The sequence below is a fragment of the Anticarsia gemmatalis genome, chromosome 20 (assembly GCF_050436995.1).
Source record: "Anticarsia gemmatalis isolate Benzon Research Colony breed Stoneville strain chromosome 20, ilAntGemm2 primary, whole genome shotgun sequence".
Lineage (NCBI taxonomy): Eukaryota > Metazoa > Arthropoda > Insecta > Lepidoptera > Erebidae > Anticarsia > Anticarsia gemmatalis.
Genome location: NC_134764.1, coordinates 8,072,165 through 8,087,331, shown reverse-complemented (window position 1 = coordinate 8,087,331; position 15,167 = coordinate 8,072,165). Strand labels below are relative to the sequence as shown.

The 15,167-nt window shown below is 35.6% G+C and overlaps 2 protein-coding genes across 3 annotated transcripts; one reads left to right on the top strand and one right to left on the bottom strand.

The window, feature by feature from the left end:
• Window positions 1-953: 953 nt before the first annotated feature.
• On the top strand, window positions 954-8,003 carry RhoGAP5A (Rho GTPase activating protein at 5A). The gene is made up of 8 exons (XM_076127257.1): window positions 954-1,127; window positions 1,203-1,404; window positions 1,638-1,865; window positions 2,158-2,393; window positions 3,499-3,750; window positions 4,127-4,258; window positions 4,560-4,665; window positions 5,331-8,003. Exons 1-8 carry the CDS (start codon window positions 1,094-1,096, stop codon window positions 5,497-5,499), a joined length of 1,359 nt encoding a protein of 452 aa, XP_075983372.1. The 5' UTR covers window positions 954-1,093; the 3' UTR covers window positions 5,500-8,003.
• Window positions 8,004-8,205: 202 nt separating this feature from the next.
• Ogg1 (8-oxoguanine DNA glycosylase) lies at window positions 8,206-12,509 on the bottom strand. 2 transcript variants are annotated; one of them, XM_076127945.1, is made up of 6 exons: window positions 12,305-12,509; window positions 11,870-12,223; window positions 11,350-11,461; window positions 9,975-10,145; window positions 8,894-9,088; window positions 8,206-8,334 (listed from the first exon to the last, which is right to left on the bottom strand). In XM_076127945.1, exons 1-6 carry the CDS (start codon window positions 12,379-12,381, stop codon window positions 8,239-8,241), a joined length of 1,005 nt encoding a protein of 334 aa, XP_075984060.1. In that variant the 5' UTR covers window positions 12,382-12,509; the 3' UTR covers window positions 8,206-8,238. The 2 variants fall into 2 exon arrangements, with proteins under 2 accessions (XP_075984060.1, XP_075984061.1); XM_076127946.1 differs by lacking the exon at window positions 9,975-10,145.
• Window positions 12,510-15,167: the final 2,658 nt, after the last annotated feature.

Below are 15,167 nucleotides of genomic sequence, written 5' to 3'. Positions count from 1 at the left end.
TCATGTATTGTTTACATATTTACGATTTTGTACACCTTTACAAAATACTTAAGTTATATATTTATTGTATTTATATGAATTATTAATGTTGCAGCATTCGCCTGCATTAATAACAAAATTTTGTTGTCCTTCCTAATTCCTGATCCTTCCTCAAAATAATATTATTATTATAATTCAGGACAAAAAGCTGGCTGTATAGAATCAAAGAGTCGCATCTATGATGGAAAATGTAAGTTATGTGAGTGAGTTGAATAGTAACGTAACTAAACGTAAGTATTTATTTATTTTGCTCGACTTATCAAGGACACTGCCAAATATACCCCAGATAGTAAAGTAGTACATAGTAAAGAAACTGTCAACTCGGCATCTTACGAATGAAGCGTAAGAAGGTATTGCACATGCGTTTTAATTAACATAAGCACGACATTGCTTATATAATTAAGTAGGTATCTAATTATTTCCTTAAATTTCAAAATTAATTCATAATAATAATAATCGAACTGAGACACATTGTGGTATTGATTTTAATCAATCAGGAGGACTAGAAAGGTACTTACTTTTTGGTCGTGATGATATACTGTGTTTAGATTTCTATGACAGATTTAAATCGTATTTAATTTTCGTTTTTTGTTAACTAAGGGTTAACTAATGCACTAAGGGTTAAAATGAAAGTTATGAAAGCAACAAAAGATAAAGGTATCACAGAGTGGGAGTCAACGGGATCCGTCGCTTATAACACATACACTAATAACAACAGTAAGTGGTTGTCGCATAAATGTATCACATTTATCAAATATCACATTAATTACAGTGCGACATGCATCTGCAACCAATAAAATTAATAATGAATTGAAACCCGTCATCAAATCTACCTCTGAACATGATCTTATAAAGTTTAGATACCGAACGCAAATGTCAATGTCAAAACAGCCATATGACAGCTGTGACTGGTTGTGTCAAATGTTGTAGCATTTGTTTACGTTACAATTTCTTATTACTCATTTAATCGGCGATTTTTTCACAAGTGTAACTTACAATAGCACAAACAAACTGTAAAACTAAAGCAAAACTTTCGCGAAAGTTGATATACAAAATGGAAAACCTTAAAAACATATGGAAACCAGAACGTAAGTGTTATTTGTTAATTTTGTTAGGAAGTGATTTTGACGATTTTTTTTGGCTACATTTTCGTGATTTTTCAGTGTATCGTATACAAATGGAGGCTCCAAAGCCTAAAAGAGTTACATGTGACGATCTCAGCGATAGACCAGAGTTCTACGGGAGAGAATATCATGGTATAATGAGTCACAAAGAAGCGACAATGGTTCTTGAGAACGAACCAAACGGTGCTTATTTAATAAGAAAAGGAAGCCAAAGCAACGATTTCTACACATTAACACTCAAGTAATTATGTATATTTATGAAGCTATCAAACAAGGTCTAATGAGGATTGCAATAGGTTTTATAAAAAAAATATAAAATTTAAACTTTTTTTTCACATTATTGGGTTTCCGTTTTGTATGTTACTTATTCTATTGCAGATTTTTTCACAAAGCTCACTAAATTGTACACACTTAGCAGTGGAAGAATAAATTGCCTATGATTTTGTTTATGTATAGTTAAACTCGCTTTTCTAGGTTTGATGACAAAATTCATCACTACAAACTTTACTATGATGGTACTCACTATATTGGAGCTAAGCGGTATGATACCATATACGATCTGGTGGCCGACGGACTGATCACTTGTCATATGGAGCTGAAAGCGCACCACATATTTGAGATGATCAATTCCAAAGCCAATTACCCTGAGAGCCCATATGTTACGTTAAACAAACGTAAACTGAATACATTGTCACAAATGCAGTAAGTAATTATTTATTTCAACCTGTTATATTAGAAGGGGTGACAGAAGCTCAGACCCCATTTGTATGTTCAGGCAGAGGTGTATGTAAAACACTCAAATTTCCATCTCTGTATTGTCCATCTGTTGGGCAGTGGTCTCCGCCAAAATCCTCCACCGGTTTCTGTCATTGGCTGGCAAGTCATTACACCGTTTTCATGGTCTACTTCGATGTTGTCAGCCTTCAGGCTGTACCTTGCAGCCTTAGTGCCCGCATCAGCAGCTCCAAATAAATTGTTATCTATTTTATTTAAGGTCATCAAATAAATCAAGTCCGATCATCACAAAGACTGAACCCAAAAGCATAACAGAAGTGGATTCACTGAAGAAGCCACCGTTTGACCTCACACCGTCAATAGAAGACAACCCGTTAGTCATCAAGTATTCAAAATCACATAGTTTCAAAGTACATACGTTTAAGGGCTTGAATTGGTGTGAGCTGTGCGCTAATTTCCTTTGGGGATTCACTGCGCAAGGAGTCAAGTGCGAAGGTAAGACTATGAGTATATATTTAGCACATTATCGTCCCTAGTCCTGGGCAAGCCTATCGCCCCAAAACAAAGAAAAGATTTGAATTTAAATTTACTTACTTTTCTTACTCTTCATATCTATACTTAATATTATAAAGCTGAAGAGTTCGTTTGTTTGTTTGAACGCGCTAATCTCAGGAAATAATGGTCCGTTTAAAAAAAAAACTCAGTGTTAGATAGCCCATTTATCGAGCAATTTAATAAGCTATTTATCATCACGCTACGTCCAATAGGAGCAGAGTATCAGTTAATAAAATGTTACAAAAACGGGGAAAATTTTGATCCATTTTCTCTCAAGAAGTAAGCGAAGTTGTACGAGTCAGCTAGTTTTTAATAGACAATCTTAGAATGCCTATATTAAACTTGTTACACGGTTTAATATTCGGTACAGCATTAACCAGCCTAGCCGGGCAATAAAACCGAATATGTGTAGATGAATGTATGGGCAAACAAGCCGAATAAAAGCTTCTTGCTTTGAATCGATTTTGTTGAATAAATACTGTCGAACCGAACGTGCCGTGCCCGTGTGCAGCACGCCTAATGCTATTTATTTGGCATTTTCACATCCTACGGAAACAATTGAGTTCTACCTATAAAGCTAAACGATATTTATGTACAATCCTCGCTAGTCAGTACTGTAACTAATGTTTATATAATTACAGCTTTATAATATTAGTATAGATTCTATGTGTATTAATTCAATTAAAAATACATTTTTTCCTGGTACACTGTAAAATTGCTATAGGAATTTGAACCTTAAAGTACTGGTATAATGAATTGTTTCGATAATCAATAGAATATTGAAACCTTCACTTGTCATGTACCTATTTTAATTATTATTTCCTGTATTTGCACCTAGTTCAATCATAGACTCGGAACAGTTCATATTTTTCATTTGTAATCACATACTTTTGTTGAAGTTTATCAAAAAAAACACAATATTAATTATTATTCGAATAATAAAACTGCATCCTTTTTTAAATGTCGGTCGAGAGCTCAAAATCTATCAATCTCGATTAGACAGTTTGCGAAATTGTTACTTCAAAAATGGATCTCGAATTCACAGATTGCGGATTCATAGCTCATACAAAATGTTCGGAGCGCGTCCCGAATCACTGTGTACCTGATCTGAAGAAACTACGAGGTGTATTCGGCATAGATTTGACAACTTTACTCAACGCACACTCGAGCACGCTACCGTTCGTGGTGAAGAAATGCGTCAATGAGATCGAGAATAGGGGCATGGATTCTGAAGGCATATACAGGGTGTCCGGCTTCGCTGATGAGATTGAAGCGCTTAAATTGGCTTTCGATAGAGGTACGTTGTTTATATTATCGTTTACTTTACACATAAAACGAAACAAAACGATGCGGTATAGGGAAACAAGATATAATCATTGGTGTAATAAGAACTGACATAGAACACAAGAGCAAAAGAAAGGTCCTTGCCCTCACCATTTAGCATCTAGAGTGATTGATTTTAGTGGGCTAAGCAGATTATTCATTATTTTATATTCCTTTGCAACTTCAAGTATACAGATGGAATATTATCTATGTCTTTAAAGTTCGTTAAAATCGATTATTAATTGAGTCTTGTTTTTTAGGAGCATGTAGACTTACGCAGTTTCTATTATTGTATTACTTATTCTACACAAAGATTTAGGAGACGCTTATGGTATTTTGTGTTATAACAGACGGCGAGGCGGCGGACCTGAGCGTGTACAGCAACATCAACGTAGTGGCGGGAACACTCAAGCTGTACCTGAGACTACTGCCTGTCCCGCTCATCACTTATGAAGTGCACCCCAAACTAGTGCTCGCTATACGTAAGTTTTAATACAACAAATAATAAATAATTACAACAAAAATAATAATTTAACAATACAAATATTTCACGAATAAATACGAAGGCTTTTGCCTTTAAGCTGGGAATATTCGTGAAATATTTAATTGAAAGTCGAAGTCGACTCCTGTACAATCAATTGCTCTCGCGTCGCGGAGACTTGCGGTCGTATTATTATAAAAAATGGTCACGAAGTGCAAACAGGCCACCTTTCCCTCATTCCTAGAGGAGGCCCTTGCCCAGCAGTGGGACAGTGATGCGTTAATTTTAACTTTATTCCGTAGAGATGAAGACTCCGGCGCAACAGATCGTGGCTCTACGGGAATGCTTGGACTGTCTACCGCCAGCTCACTTCAACTGCTTGCAGTATATGGTACAACATTTACACAGGTACACATAAATTAGCCCACTAATATCTATACCTCTATATTTTCTACTAGCGGCCCACTAAAAGTTTAAACAGTTATTTTACAAAAAAGCCTTCCTCTTGAAGCACCAAATCAGTTGCGTAGCTTTAGAGATTTAAGCATACAACCTACATACTGTAGTGTAGAAATTTCACTCCGAAGGGAGTCCAAATATCCTCCCTTAGTGCTCCTCTACACTTCCTAAAGAATCTTAATACCAAATTTTAACTTTCTACGCTCAGTAGTTTCAGCTGCTCTGTGCGTTGTCTATCAGTCCGTCACCTCCGTAACAGAAGAATTTTGCTAATGAGATTCTCTAATTTATATTGGGATATTTTGATAGTAACCCAGAGTTTATGACAATAGGCTTACTCCTTGTACATGAGGCTAGCTGACCTGCGCAACTTCGCTTGCAACCTTAGAGAGAATGCGTCAAAATTTTCCCCGTTTGTGTAACATTATTTACTCGTACTCTGCTCCTATTGATCGTAGCGTGATGATATATAGCCTATAGCCTTCCTCGATAAATGGGCTATCTAACATTAAAATATTTTTTCAAATCGGACCAGTAGTTCCTGAGATTAGCGCGTTCAAACAAACAAACTCTTCAGCTTTATAATATTAGTATAGATGTATCTTCCATTCCAGGGTGGCCCAGCTTGCAGATGTAAATAAGATGAGTGCACATAATCTAAGCACGGTTTTCGCGCCAACTCTAGTCGCGACCCCGCCGGCCATTACCGACCTTGCATTCGAAATACGCGCGCTCCAAGCACTCATAGACAATTGCCCACAGATTTATTATAGTAATAAATAAACTGATTTATTAACTAAAGGGTAAACTAACAAAAAATATTGCACAATATAAGATTACTTTTGAATTAATACACAATACTGTGTAATTAAATGACCAACTGTGTCTATCTTTACTTTGCCACGTTAACTTTTCCAATTCAAAAATATAGTTATTTTCACGGGTATTTGTATTTGGCAGATGTATCATTTTACATAAGTCATGCTTTTAATCAAAGTCAACGTTGAAATTAAAACATAATTGTAATTAAATAATGTATTGGTAAAGTGCGGTGATAGCCGAGTGGTTTAAGGCTTCCCACGCAAGTGGTTGCAGGTTCGAACCCGAGGCAACACACCAATTATTTTTCGAAGTTACGTGAGTATTAGACGTAACACTTGTTTCAATGGTGAAGGTGAACATCGTGATGCACCCTTGCATGCCTGAAAGTTCTTGAAGGTATGCAAAGTCCCCAATCCGCACTTGGCCAGCGTGGTGGACTCAAGGTCTTACCCCTCCCGCCTTTGGGAGGAGACCCTTGCCCAGCAGTGGGAAATTAATGGGTTAAATTTATTTATTATTGGTAAAGTTACCATGACAGAGTAAAGATGCGACAGTTGACTGTAGTTTCACTATTTTTGAAGATAAAATGTAAGTTCGGCGGACTAAAGAACATAAGTCAAAAAGTTCGATATTTTTTTTATTAGGTCTCCCGACTTCAAATAATTCGATACGCCATCTGACTAAAGCACTTACGTCACTGAGAAATAATTCCCAGCATACAGCCAAGTGGTGTACCTTATCAGCCTCGCACAATTTGAAAATTCCAAGACGGAATAAAAAACATTTTTATTGTTCCTGTAAAGTTCGACTTTTTGGCTTATGTTCTTTAGTCCGCCGATCCTACTAAATATGCTTTTGAAAATGTGACAGTGTAATCATATTTCTGACTCTATAATGAGATACTGATATTTAAATATTTAATCGGACTGATTTTTCCATAGTTAATAATTATTGAAATGTTACTATTTGTATTAATCGGCCTATCTCTATATAGGTGTGATGTTATTTTTACTTTGTTGTATTAATTTTGTATTTTAAATGTAATATTATGTTAACCATATTTATAAATGCACCTTAAGATTTAGGTATTTTATACAATTTTATATCTTTTCTAATTTTCATATGTACTGAAATCATGGTTCCTCATGAAATGGTAGGAATTAAAATTATAATGATAGTTCGCAATATAAATTATATTCTTTCTGCTAATTATCTCAAAAATGTTCTAATTATTTTTTTTATCTGGCAATTCGAGACTACAAAGTTATGATAATCATGAACGGACATTAAATATCCAATAATTTAGTAGAGAGCCTTAACTTGCGTAATTTATCTCAACAATAAATAAAATAAGATCTATGTATTTCTAAACTATAGTACTTGGTTTTACAGGCCACTGTCCACTGTAAAAGTCTGCAGATAAGTAATGTTCTAAATTCATTAATAATAATATGTAATAATTATATTTATTTTATATAACTTAGTAGCCTTGCATACAAGTCTCTCTGCTATTTTTTTCTTTAGTCTATAATAATATATTGCACAGGCACCGGATGCCAGAACTGTATGAAAATATAGTTTTTCTCACAAAATAGTATAGTTTCTACACATTATTATGTATAAGTTAAACATTGTCTTCACAAAAATGCATTTAAAACTCATATTATAATCTCACAAACTAATATAAGTTATTATTAAGTGCAATATAAGTGTTGTACATACATGAGTTTATTAAACTATTACTCTTGTGAGTACAAGACTTTAGGCGGGATAGTCACGTTTAGGGATCGCGGGGATTGTAATCGCTTAATTTCTTAATTTCTGCATACATACCGGTACTAATTAAACAAGGTAAAGGTCTTCGATTTTAAAAAAACGGACTTGAGGTATGAGACTAACTCTCTTGTTCATAAAAATATATGAAGTTATGAAAGGCTTATATAGAGTTTTGTTTCTTTCACTCCTTAGCGAAATGAAAAAGAGGAAACTTATTGTAGTAGATTTTTAACTAAAATAGGTTTATGGTGTGATTATGAATAACAGGGTACACTTAAGAGCAAAGGACACCATCCAAAATAGGGGCAACTAGCCAAATTCCGAATTTTGCTATTTTTTATAACCAAATTGAATAGGCTTAAAATTATTATATGCTTAGTGAACCTACTTATTTACATCCATTGTGGTGGAGTTGCTTTAATTGTCAATTGGCAAACCAAAGAGTTGGTACGAACGTTCGCGCGATCTGCAAACGTGTCTATAAACCTAGCTTTATCTCTTTAAAATTGTGATATAAAATCATTGGTCTTTCAAAAAGAACGTCTTGAACCATTCCGGTTGTGTTAATTTTAGTTTTAAGGAAACACCAAATTATTATTCGTCGATTTACTAAATTATAAGCTTTTTTTATACCTTTTTTTATATGTAATCATAGGTACGCTTTTATAAATAAATTAGTAGTTTTTCAATTGTATTTTATTTATTATACCCAACTAGCGGCCGGTTTTGTCCGGTTTTAAAACAAATTACAAAAAAACCTTTAAAAATGTTCACATAAACATCCTCTTGTATCACTATCTATTAAAAAAAACCGCATTAATATCCTTTGCGTTGTTTTAAAGATGTAGTGCCGCCACAACTATAATAACGTCTTCAAATAAAACAATAAAGTTAAGAATTCATATTTATTACTTACTAAAATAATCACAGCTTTTTTCTTTTCTTTTTAGGTTTACTATTCTCTTCAGTGTTACAGTTTTCTTTCTGTTGAAATTTCTTTAAATCTGCGCAAAATAACACCTGAAACAAATGCATTTAATGTATTGCTCCTTCAGAAGTCTTTAATTCTCTGTTTTTTTAGGTATTCACCACATCTCAATAGCATGCTTTCCGAAACACGGAGGAGTTCGATATGTAAAAAAGGTCACCCATCCACAACGTCTTCGGCAAGCGTAGCTTAACGTCAGAGATCGATTCGCGCGGCTGTTGTTATCTAAGCCACGAGCTCCTCCTGATATCTACCTGATAAACTATCAAATATATACTTCGACAAAAGTGGTTAAAATCGGCAAATTAAGGCAATTTTTATATTAATAACTGCGGGTGGAATGGGTAAAACATACTCTTGCAGTCAATTTATTTTCTTTTTTAAAAGACAACTCCCGCACTAAGTATTGTTCTTGTGTCATGGACAAAAGTAAACCCGAAACAATTATTTATGCATCGCACAAACAATTGTTTCGTGTGGGAATCGAACCCATGACCGCGAGACCTAAACCACTGTGCCACGGAGTCAGTCAAAGTTTTATAATAATAAAACGCAGAATTGCGAGAATAATGTTAGTTAAGGTGAACTTACAGTATGAGCCCATCCAGCCATGTGACCGTACAAAGAGCGGAAATGGTCGCCAATCTCTACATACATTTTGTCCGTTACATTCTTTTTACCACGCAGGTGTGGTAAATAGTTCTGTGCGGCTATCTGATACACGTGAGTGTCCACTGGCAGAGCTTCGAGGTGGTTCAGAGACATCAAGCAAATGCAGTCCGCTACCTGAAATAAATAAATATAACCCATTAATATCCCACTGCTGGGCAAGGGTCTCCTCCTGTAAAGAGCCTTGAGTCCACCAATGGCCAATTGTGGGTTGGGGACTTTGCATGCCTTCGAGAACTGTTTTCTCGGGCATACAAGGTTGCATCACGATGTTTTCCTACACTGTTGGAACAAATGATAAATATTTCTAATACAAATACAACTTCTAAAAGTCATTGGTGTATTGCCTCGGGTTCGAACCTGCGACGACTTGCGTGAGAGGTATCAACTGATACCACTCCGCTATCACTGCACTTTAAAATGAGAATATTTTATTTAAAAACTGACCGAGTCGAACTCGCGGAGGATTCAGTATCATCATGACATAGAAACGAAGGAAAATCACATGGGACGCCCAAAAGACCTACCGTGTTTCGTTAATGGTTACTGGTTAATTTGACCTATTCCCGTTAAGGGAGTGTAGTTCTTTTACATAATTTCTGAAGTCGTTGAAACTCCATCCTTAACTTAACCGTTTACAAGTTTGTGTTTAACCTAGAACTCGTCACTTACAAACAAACAATAAAGGTACAAGTATAACTAGTAACATAACATTAACAAACATACAACATATACACAACTAGCTGACCCGCGCAACTTCGTTTGCGTCACATAAGAGAGAAGGGGTCAAAATTTTCCCCGTTTTTGTAACATTTTTCACTGGTACTCTGCTCCTATTGTTAGTAGCGTGATGATATATAGCCTATAATCTTCCTCGATAAATGGACTATCTAACACTGAAAGAATTTTTCAAATCGGACCAGTAGTTCCTGAGATTAGCGCGTTCAAACAAACAAACAAACAAACTCTTTAGCTTTATAATATTAGTATAGATTCAACATACCTTAGGCCCAATACCATGTAACTTCATTAGTTCACATTTAGCATCTTTGTACTTCATGTCTTGTAAACTGTCGAACCACTGCACCCCCCCCCACTCAACTATCTGTGACGCTGATCTCTGAATAAACTTGGCTCTATATCCAAAACCTAAATTTCTTAATTCTCCTTCTACCTACAACAAGCAAACAGCACTACATAATATTAGGTCAGGGAAAGTCTTTTCGCATCATAGTATGTATGAAATTGTAATAAAATCTCTTTGGCTTCAAGAATAACAAATGAGTACACAGTTCATTAGATTTCTTTCAGTGAGCTCGTGAGGTACCCAAATATCGAGCTTTTTTGTGTAGAGAAAAGTTTTTATTATATGCTAAGCATACATAGAGGAACGGGATGACCTGGACGCGTTCCTGGATAGATGGCCGGGCGCCTTAAACTTTAAAACTATGCAATGGATTATGATGCAGTTCTTTTTAAGAGGGATGGTTTAAATGTATAATTTGATAATACAGTGTGCCAAAGAAAGATAGAAGATATTAAATTTTACTTCAACATTATTATATTTACTTACCAACTTGATATCAAAGTTGCACAAGCTGCTCTAAAGACTTGATACCGATTATGATAATAATATGACTTTTGTTAATGATAAAAAACAGAGTTTCAGAGCAATCAGGATGTATGACTAAAGAATTTGTGGGGAACGTGAGAAACAAATGAGAAGAACTGGAGGCTATCACAAAATACGTATATAAAATACTAGCTGACCCGCGCAACTTCGCTTGCGTCACAAGAGAGAATGGGTCATATTTTTCCCCGTTTTTGTGACACATTTTTTACTAGTGCTCTGCTCCTGTAGGTCGCAGCGTGATGTTATAAAGCCTATAGCCTTCCTCAATAAATAGGCTATCCAACAGTGAAATAATTTTTCATGTCGCACCAATAGTTCCTGAGATTAGCTCGTTCAAACAAACAAACTCTTCAGCTTTATAATATTAGTATAGATATACATATAGCTGACCCGCGCAACTTCGTTTGCGTCACATAAGAGAATCATAATTTTTCCCGTTTTTGTAACATTTTTCACTGGTATTCTGCTCCTATTGGTCGTAGCTTGATGATACATAGCCTATAGCCTTCCTCGATAAATGGGCTATCTAACACTGAAAGAATTTTTCAAATCGGACCAGTAGTTCCCGAGATTAGCGCGTTAAACAAACAAACAAACAAACTCTTCAGCTTTATAATATTAGTATAGATATATTACAGGAGGCGATTAGATCATGACATAGAAATACAAGTAAAAACTTTGAACAGAAATATATAAGTTTTAAAACCACCCAGTGGTTTCTTTACACATGTATGTTATTATTTACCTGTGGTTCGGATAATTTTTCAACTTCAGGAAAAGCATAAAAATCTTTTCCATCATATTCACATATCTTTTCACCGTAATGTGTACATAATTTCTCAACCATGCTTGATATCCTGCAAAATATATGAAATTAACAAACAAAAAGGCAATTTTAGATAAACAGTACTATTTAAATACCAACATTATGTTGTTCATTAATTTTATTCACTTAAGCCAAAGAAAAAATTGATTTAAAACCATTACTTTTTTATAAATCTTTTGAATAATGATGCTATGCAGGTTAACAAGTAAACTAATATTGTCTCGTTTTTATATTTCTATTATATTTTAAATGTTAATTAGTTGGAGCCAAATTTAGAAAGAAAAATATGACTAGAAAGGTACTAGGTAACTTATTTTGTCCTGCACACAAAATAAGTAATATGTTCCTTTTTTAACATGTCAAATAACAATTCTAGAGTACCTAGTAGGGTATTAATGTCTATAATGTTAAGTCTGAATAAAAATTGAATATTCTTTACCTTGAAATGTGGTTATTTTGACTGCATATAAATGAAAATAAGTTCTCCACAGGCTCTTGACGTAACATTCTTATACCATAGAACTGATTGCAGGCTTTCCTAAATAACTCATCCTTAGACGACCATTCTTTGTAACATACTCCTAAATCCATATCAAGCCTAAAATAACCCTCAAGTATAGTTTTATAATCTACCTTTTCTGTTTTAATATTACCACTTGATTTTGTTTCCGTTTGATTATCGAGCAAAGAACCAATTACTTCATATTGAAGACATTTATCATTCTCTTTCAATTTCCAAACTGTCTTTGCGAATACGCCGACCCAGACATCGTCTTCTTTGTGATGGACCCATCTTTAAATAAGAATAAATAGCGATAAAACAATTAAGTTATAAATTGGCACCTTTAATTGACTTTTTTTTTCATAGTATTACCGAAAACTCTGACCACCAGACAATGTTCCCATTAATTGCAGTTCTCGAAAGTTGTATACTATTTTATTCCATGACATATTGTTTGTTATTATGTTTAATTCAAATTTAGTGGTAAATACACAGGCTACAAACGTAACTATTTATTTACACTTAACACATGCTGGCTTGACTTTAAAATTGAATTGACACTTGACAGACAAGACAGGGCGCGAAAATACAGAATTTGACAAATGAAAATACAGAAGTTGCCAGAGACAGTCGAACATAAACATTTTTTTTTATTAATGGACAACTCACACACGGTTATTTGATTCCAAACTAAGCAGAGCTTGTACTATGGTAACCAAATAACTGATAAACATACTTATATACTTCTAAATACATACTTATATAGATACATTAACATCCAGGCTCAGAACAAATACTCGTGCTCATCACACAAAGATTTGTCCCGGGTGGGATTCGAACCCACCACACGCGGCGCCACGGTTGTTGCGGCGAGGTGACCGCTTAAACCACTGCGCCAAACGTGCAGTCGTTAAAATATAAAACATTATTTTAAAATATTTGTATGTGTAGACCAGTGTTTTGTACTTGCATGGATAATGATGATTATGACGAACCAGACATTGCCTTATCATCTACGATAAAAAAAATCTTATTAATTTTGGTTAGGTTTTTTTTAGTCTACTTTTAAACATATCGCATAAAGTTTTAATTCCCCAGAAAGGCCTTTGCTTCAGGGATTATAAAAGTGATATCAGAATGATTTTGATTTTATTTTGTAAAGATAATTTCTAAAATCTATACTAATATAAATGACCATTAGGAGCGGAGTAGCAACGAAAAATGTGACAAAGATGGGGAAAATTATGACCCATTGTCTCATAAGTGACCCAAGCGAAGTTGCGCGGGTCAGCTAGTGAATAATAATTATTAAGTATTTGTCAATTATTAATCTTATATAATTGACTATACATTTTGGTGCGTTAAAAAAGAAAGTGATTTCTGCATGTTTTATGTTTCAAATAGGCACCTGACAATAACAAGTTTAGCTTTAGAATCTATAGCTAAGTGTCATTGTCAGAATCTGAAGTTCAGATTGTCTATGGTACGGGTATTTTCACATTATCGCATGCAAGCGTAGTTACTGATAATAATTGATAAATGCATATTTTGTACTAACGCGGAAACTCAAAGACCATTTGACGGTTGCTCACTGTCTTTTAACGGTTGCTCATTGTCATTTGTGTGCGTGGTGTGTATTGTTTAGTAGTGCTACGAGTTTTTGAATAAAATGGGGTCCGGACCATCTAAATCGAACAAAGATGTGTAAGTTATTAACTAAAGTATTCTTGTTTATAACATAATTTGTTAGTTTAGGTTATATGGTGGCGTTTTTATAAACAAATCGCTAGTAATAGAAAGTTTAAGTTTGATATTATCACGGAATTACTTGTGTTAGTCATACCGTGATAATTTCTTACGTAGGTACTTACTTACTTGATACGTAAGTAATGTAAAGCTATAGAGTTTTAATGCTTATTTGAACACGCTTATCTCGGGAACTACTGGTTTGAATAACAAAAAAATATTTTTGTGATAAGCAATTAAATGAGAAAAGCTGTAGAATATTATATGCCTTTACGCTATGACTAATAGTGAGTTGTAGTTAAAATGTTGTGAAAGCGAGACAATTACTATAGTCCAAACAGAAAAAGTCGTAGGTAGTGAATAAGACATTTGCTTTCAGGGAAAAGCTATCTCAAGATCAAGTGCGTCAGCTATTAGACAAGCAAAAAAGAGATTTCGAGAGAAAAATGCAGAAATACATGCAGCAAGTGGCAGTGCAAATGGCGCAGGCGCAGGCTACACAGACTGCACTACAAACAGAACAAGCGACGGAGGCTTGTCTACACTTTCGATGCATGTCAGTAAAATAATCATAGCACATAAAATGTGTTATCACGTAAGCTCGAGGTTTAGTAACAACAGTTGAACGCGCTAATCTCGGGAACTACGGGTCTGATTTGAAAAATTATTTCACTGCTAGATAGCCCATTTATTGAGGAAGGCTATAGGCTATATATCATCACGCTACGACCAATTGGAGCAGAGTACCAGTGAAAAATGTTACAATAACGGGGAAAATTATGATTCTCTTAGGTAATGCAAGCGAAGTTGCGCGGGTCAGCTAGTAAATAATAAACTATGCTATATTGTGATTTTAATTTGCTTACTTAAATTCTTTATTTACTCGTTCCAGGTCCGAATTATCCCAAGAGGAGCAAGTATTTCGAAATCGTCAAAGAAAAGAATTTGTAAAACCCTCACATAGTAAACTTTTTAGAGACAATAGTTACCAGCCAAACCAAGCGCCGCAACCTGCACAGAGTGCGTCTCCGGCGCACTTGCCACAAACCAGCCAAGCGCGTCTCCAGCGCACTTGCCACAAACCAGCCAAGCGCCACAACCTGCACAGAGTGCGTCTCCGGCGCACTTGCCACAAACCAGCCAAGCGCCACAACCTGCACCGAGCGCGTCTCCAGCGCACTTGCCACAAACCAGCCAAGCGCCACAACCTGCACCGAGCGCGTCTCCAGCGCACTTGCCACAAACCAGCCAAGCGCCACAACCTGCACAGAGCGCGTCTCCAGCGCACTTGCCACAAACCAGCCATGTGCCACAACCTGCACAGAGTGCGTCTCCAGCGCACTTGCCACAAACCAGCCAAGCGCCGCAACCTGCACAGAGCGCGCCTCCAGCGCACTTGCCACAAACCAGCCAAGCGCCGCAACCTGCACAGAGTGCGTCTCCAGCGCACTTGCCACAAACCAGCCAAGCGCCGCAACCTGCACAGAGT

Bases quoted from the DNA above. Each gene is read 5' to 3' on its own strand.
- RhoGAP5A (XM_076127257.1), top strand. From the start codon at position 1,094: ATGGAAAACCTTAAAAACATATGGAAACCAGAAC. The intron at 1,128-1,202 runs GTAAGTGTTATT...GTGATTTTTCAG, and splicing joins AAACATATGGAAACCAGAAC to TGTATCGTATACAAATGGAG. The intron at 1,866-2,157 runs GTAAGTAATTAT...ATTTTATTTAAG, and splicing joins AATACATTGTCACAAATGCA to GTCATCAAATAAATCAAGTC.
- Ogg1 (XM_076127945.1), bottom strand. From the start codon at position 12,381: ATGTCATGGAATAAAATAGTATACAACTTTCGAGAACTGCAATTAATG. The intron at 10,146-11,349 runs GTAAATAATAAC...TGCTTGTTGTAG, and splicing joins AAAAATTATCCGAACCACAG to GTAGAAGGAGAATTAAGAAA. The intron at 9,089-9,974 runs GTATGTTGAATC...TATTTATTTCAG, and splicing joins TACATGGTATTGGGCCTAAG to GTAGCGGACTGCATTTGCTT.